General features: G+C 34.4%; 1 protein-coding gene across 1 annotated transcript in view; it reads left to right on the top strand.

Annotated features, from left to right (window-relative positions):
- The window catches only part of LOC107726722 (RING finger and transmembrane domain-containing protein 2-like), a 36,861-nt gene that overhangs the window by 23,412 nt on the left and 7,050 nt on the right, over positions 1–6,399 (top strand). The window contains exons 4-8 of the mRNA XM_016536414.1: positions 1,058–1,428; positions 2,176–2,298; positions 2,525–2,601; positions 2,779–2,879; positions 3,740–3,893. Coding sequence (XP_016391900.1) covers positions 1,058–1,428; positions 2,176–2,298; positions 2,525–2,601; positions 2,779–2,879; positions 3,740–3,893 — 826 coding nt within the window. The remainder of the gene's footprint in view (positions 1–1,057; positions 1,429–2,175; positions 2,299–2,524; positions 2,602–2,778; positions 2,880–3,739; positions 3,894–6,399) is intronic.

Below are 6,399 nucleotides of genomic sequence, written 5' to 3' on the forward strand. Positions count from 1 at the left end.
CAATTGTGAGATTATCGGTTTAGATAGTAAATTGTTTAAAAAAATAAGTGTTGCAGAAATCAAGCTGCACAACAACAGCTCTCTCGCCATGCGGAAATGCGGAGCAACGACGCGTCGTGATTGGCTGCCCACCTCGTGTACTTCCGGAAACAAATGGATTCACATCCGCTCCACAGCCTGCATCATTGAGTGATGCTTTGACATTTCTGAGGTCTATGTTAAACAATATCGCGAAAAACAGCGGTTAAAGATTCATTTGTGCTTGTCTGTTGTAAGCTATGGTGAAGGTAAGATAATTCTGCTCGTTTCTTTCTTAATATTTTTGTGGAAACCGTGATGCACTACCTTTCAAAAGTTTATGGTAAGTAAGATAAAAAAATAAAATAAAGAAAGAAATCAATATTTTTATTCATCAAGGACGTATTAAATTGAACAAACATGACAGTAAAGACATACTGTATAAAGTTACAAAAGATTTCTATTTCAAATAAATGCTGTTCTTTTGAATTTTATTTCATCAAAGAATTAAAAAAAAAAAATGCATCACAATTTCCACAAAAATATTAAGCAGCAAAAACTGTATTCAACACTGATAATAATAATAGGAACCATTGTTAATAATTGAGTACCAATAAAAATTAAGCACAAAATCAGCATATTAGAATGATTTCTAAAGTATCATGTCACACTGACATTTTAAAATATTGCCAAATAGAAAACAGTTATTTTAAATTGTAATAATATTTTCACATTACTCTTTGTACTGAATTTTTAAATCAAATAAATGCAGCCTTGGTGAGTATAAGAGGTTATTTCAAAATAAACATCTCATTTTAACAAATGAGACATATTTAATTTTAAATGTTACCTCTATTTTGTTTGTTTCCAATTATCAGTTTTGTTTATTTTGTCCAATTATCTTTTAGAATAACACTTCCTTGTAATCACGTTGATGTTATGTAGTTATGAGCTGTATTGGAAGCCCAGCACTCCAAAAAAAAAAATCAGAGCAGTGCATTAGGCCTTGCAGTGTAAATGCGTTATTTTGCAGGAACAGGAGTCAAACTCTCGGTTCAGAGAGCAGTCTTGATGAAGGAGGAGTGTTTGACTGTCTGAAGCCAGGCTCTCCTACGCAGTCCCAGCAGCTCTTCTCTGGTCTGGTGGGCGTCTCTGCTGGGAACGTGTCCTCAGCTCCCTTCCAGGCTGCGGGGCTGGTTCTGGGTTCTCCACCGGAAGTCTTCATCCAGATGGCGTCCTCATCGAGGGATGAAGGCTCTCACCGGACGGAGAACCCACCTTATCTCCCTCGCCCTCCTCAGCACCATCATCATCATCACCACCATCATCATCCTCACTCCGGCCAGCACCGCTCTTCTCTCCTGCATGCGGCCACCTCTGCTGAGAGACACGGGAGCAGAGATGATGGAAGTAAGAGCTTCTGTGTTTCTTATTATTATCAATCAATGCTGAAAACGTTCCGCTGTTTTTGTGGAAACCATGATACATTTTTTCAGGATTCTTTCATGAATAGAAAGATTAAAATAACAGCATTTATTTTTTTTTAAACATTATAAACATCTTTACTGTCACTTTTGATCAATTTAATGCATCCTTGTTAAATAAAAGTATTAATTTATTTTTTTTAAATTTATATATAATTTATATATTTATATTTTCCATTTTCATTTTCAATGAAGTTAACATTTAATAATTTTGTTGTGTTTTTGTCATTATAGTATTTTTTTTTTTATTTGTCTGTTTACTTTTTTTTACATTTTTATTTCACTTTTTGTTTGTTATTTCAGTACATCAAATTAAAATAAATTAAAATGAGAAATGTTGCCTTGGCAACTAGTTGAAATAAAAAATATATTCTATTCTATTCTATTCTATTATTATTATTTCAGTTAACATTTATTTTATTTAAAGTAACATTTTTTATGGTTTAAGATTTTGTTAACTATAAAAACCTTGCTCTTATCTGCTCCCATTCTGTCATATATCATAAAGGCCAAAATTAAATCAAAAAATGTGTTAATAAGCTAAAATGTGGATCAGACTTAATGTTGACAGTTAAATTTGTCTTAAATGCAGTGGTATATATATATATATATATATATATATCAGCATTTAGCAATAAAGCCTGAAATGTCTCCCATAACTGCCTGTTTCCAGGTGATGATGCCTCTACACCAGCTCCTGCTCTCTCTGAGCTCAAGGCTGTGGTCACATGGCTTCAGAGAGGATTCCCTTTTATCCTCATTCTCCTGGCTAAAGTCTGCTTTCAGCACAAGCTAGGTAGGTTCAGTATATTATGAGCAGCCTTTGTTGTTGAATGCATGAGTCAAAATCACAGCTGTTAACACTGAGATTGTTTTTTTCTGTACGAGTGATGTGCAATGTACAGCCACTGATGTTTGCATTATGTTGGAATAGATATTATAATAATGTTAATGTTCAGAGTCTTTTCAGGACATATGTGAAATGCAACGTGCTGAAATATGATTCTCTTTGTATTTCTCAGGAATCGCTGTTTGCGTTGGAATGATCAGCACATTTGCCTTTGCTAACTCAACGCTGAAGCATCAAGTGGCATTGCGGGTGAGATTCTGTTCAGTTCATTGTTTTATACTATAGTTAAATTATTGACTCGCATTTACCCTTATGCTCTTGGGGACATTTGCATTTGACCTCGAGCATGACATATATACTACCGTTTAAACATTTAGAGTCGGTAAGATGCTGTATGTGTCTCATTGTGCATGGATGAATTTTCAGGAGGAGAGGTCTGTGTTTACAACTCTCTGGATTATGATCTTTCTCGCCGGCAACATTATGTATGTGTATTACACGTTCAGTGCAGAGGAACTTCACAACAGGTACAGTCCCATTCATTAGTTTCAGACTCACCATCATAACTGAACATCCATCTGCTTTTATGTTATCTTGGATGTTCTATGGATGTTGTTGTTGTTGTTGTTTGCCTTATTCATTTGAAAAATTTCATTTACTCCATGTTGTCATTTTGCAGAGTGATCTCTCATTTTATGTTTGTGTTTATCAGCATTTGTGAGTATTTAGTTTCCCATCATTTTTCGTTATTCATATTTGAATCATCTCCTGAATTAAAACATTCACTGGTATACATTTTTAGTTGTTTTTTTGTTATTATTTCATATGCACTACCGTTCAAAAGTTTGAGGTTGGATGTACTTTCAGATATTTTTGAAATAAGTTTCTTATGCTCACCAAGGCTGCATTCATTTGATCAAAATACAGTAAAACAGTAATATTGTGAAATAGTTTTACAACTTAAAGGAACTGGTTTCTATGTGAACTATGTAAAATTTTAAATAAGCTGAATTTCAGCATCATAACTCCAGTCTTCGGTGTCACATGATTCTTCAGAAATCATTCTAAAATGCTGATTTGTTGCTGAGGAAACATTTCTTATGATGATCAATGTTGAAAACGGTTGTGCTGCTTAATATTTGGTGGAAACGTTTTTTCAAGATTCTTTCATGAATAGAAGGTTCAAAAGAACAGCATTTATTTTAAATGGAAACAATTTAATGCATCCTTGATTAATAAATATATTAATTTCTTTCAAAAGAAACTTTTGAACAGTAATGTATCGTAAATTAATATTATAAGTGTATATTGCAAATTTATATCATTTGTATTTAAAAATTAGTATTGTAAATGACTATAATAAAATGAATGTGTATTTTCCCCCCAGCCTTATTTTTGCAAAGCCAAACATCAACAGTTTTGATTTCTTTGACCTGATCTGGGCTGTTGGAATAACAGATTTTGTGCTGAAATATTTCACCATCGAGCTCAAATGCCTCATACTGTTCCTACCTAAAATGATCCTCGCTTTCAAGTCCAGGGTAAGACAACAACATTACATATTTGACATTTCTACTGCTTTAGTGTTCCATGTCAGAAAGTACAGTCCTACAGTATATTACACACACACACACACACACACACACACACATATGTCTGGTTTGCTATCCTTGTGGGGACTCTCCATAGGCGTAATGGTTTTTCTACTGTACAGACCGTATATTCTATTGCCCTACACCAACCCTACCCCTAAACCTACCCCTCACAGGAAACTTTCTGCATTTTTAGATTTTCAAAAAACTTCATTCTGTGTGATTTATTAGCTTGTTTACCCGTGGGGACCTCAATTTAGGTCCCCACCGTGACACGAGTCCCCATGAGTCTGTGTGTATTCAGGTTTAAGTCCCCACCAGAATAGAATAACAGGTACACACACACACACACACACAAAACAATTGGTGTAGGATTTTCTGTGAAATAATTTTTACTTAGAAATTGCTAGTAAATTTCACAAATGATAACTGAAGAAAGTAACGCATTGAATTGTGAAATTTTGAAGTAGAAAGACTGAAATAGTACTTTCTTGTAAAACATACTCCAGTAATTTAACTGTAAAATAGGGCTGCACGATTATGACAAAAATCATAATTGTCGATTATTCCCTTGAAATTGTAATCGCGATTAGAAATTCGATTAATTGTGCAGCCCTAATTTTCTACAGTGTACTATCTGTTGCTCATAATGATATGTATAGAGAACTGGCCAATAAATGTTTTAATCCTTCCACAATGCAGTAATGGTTTGTTGAGTATATACAGATACAGACTACTGCAAAAACCTTTAGTTTTGTGGAACTTATTCATGTCAGTTCTCTTTGGTGAATGTTTGATTCTTCTATATGTTTGTAATGCATTGTTTTTTAAATCAGTCCTAAGGCAAATAAAACTGCCTAAAACATGCAGGTTCAATCTAAGTGTATGGAATCCCTGTAGTCTTCGTGTTTGAGATTTTATAGCATGATGAGAGATTGTGATCAGGGAGGAAATCCCAGATAGCTTCAGTCTGTTCCAAGGCACCAGTTCAAACTGGGTGCAACTGGCAAGTTGCAAAAAAATAAATAAAAATAGTGTGCCGTGTCACCATGCCTTGCGTGGTTGGCTGCTTGGAAGACAGTATGTGAGCTCATTGGCCCACTGGGGCTAGGATGAGGTCACCTCTCTGAGGAACACACACACACACACACGCACTTACACAATCACACATTCATTGGAGTGACAGTATGAGTCCATTACAGCAGGAGCAGCTCTGTAAACACATCACACTCTGTAATATTGAAGAATCAAATGTATGCAACCCGCTCCGAACCATTTGTTTGACTCAAACACACACTTTGTGTCCGCAGCTGCCAGGATAATCTGACTTGCACACAGTTTCTGTTCCTCTGACGCTCTGTTCCAGGAACTTACCCTCAGTCATCTCCATACCCACCTCCTGAAACCAAACACACACTTTCCACCTCTTGTATCATGCCCAGGTGGCACACTTCCAGGCAATGATGTCATGGTCAATGTGTCAGGCTTTCCGCTGACTTTCCAAAGCCCAGCATCACCACAGCTACAAAGACACAACACATACATGTGCATCCATACATGTCGGTATAACCTCTTGCATAATCGCAGCAGCAAGCCTGTGCATGTCCGTATGAACTCACACTGTCCATAACACTTCAGTGCACACGGATATGAGGATTGAGAAACCTAGTGAACTGCCTTGTTGACTACTACCAATATAGGCACATAGAAAATGATCATTTATTTTATTTTATTTGAACTTTACTGTTGGCTGAATAGTCCAGTTGTAATACTGTTTTTAATAACGTGATGCTTATATCTGATATGCAAGAAATTTTGTTGATATATTACCATTGAAATGTTTGAATTTATATTTGAAAGAAATTAATGCTTTTATTCAGGAATGATGCAAGACAATTATAATTTTACAGTAAATAAATAGAAATAAATAAAAAACCTGAAAAAAATATCACAATTTCCACACAAATGGGAATGAGAAGCACAACTGTTTTCAACACTGATGATAATAATAAATGTTTCTTGAGCGGAAAATCAGCATATTAGAACGATTTCTGAAGGATCATGTGACACTGAAGACTGGAGTAATGATGCTGAAAATTCAGCTTTGATCACAGGAATAAATTACATTTTAAAATATATTTAATTAGAAAACTAATTATTAGTTATTTTAAATTGTAATAATATTTCACAATATTACTGTTTTTACTGTAATCTTTTTTACTGTAATCTTTTTAATTTTATAATTATGAAACGTTCAAGACACCACTTTTTTCACTTATCATAGCACCTTTTTAAGTGTTAATAAATTTAATTTAAACTTTTTAAAATTCAGTTTTATCTATTTTTATTTTTGTTTAATGAACAACAAGTGGTGCCTTACTTCTGTAGTTTATTCAGTGTGTGTGTGTGTGTATGTATATATATATATATATATATATACATACATACACACACA

This window comes from Sinocyclocheilus rhinocerous, unplaced genomic scaffold (assembly GCF_001515625.1).
Source record: "Sinocyclocheilus rhinocerous isolate Xijiao unplaced genomic scaffold, SAMN03320098_v1.1 scaffold1658, whole genome shotgun sequence".
NCBI classification, from domain to species: Eukaryota; Metazoa; Chordata; class Actinopteri; order Cypriniformes; family Cyprinidae; genus Sinocyclocheilus; species Sinocyclocheilus rhinocerous.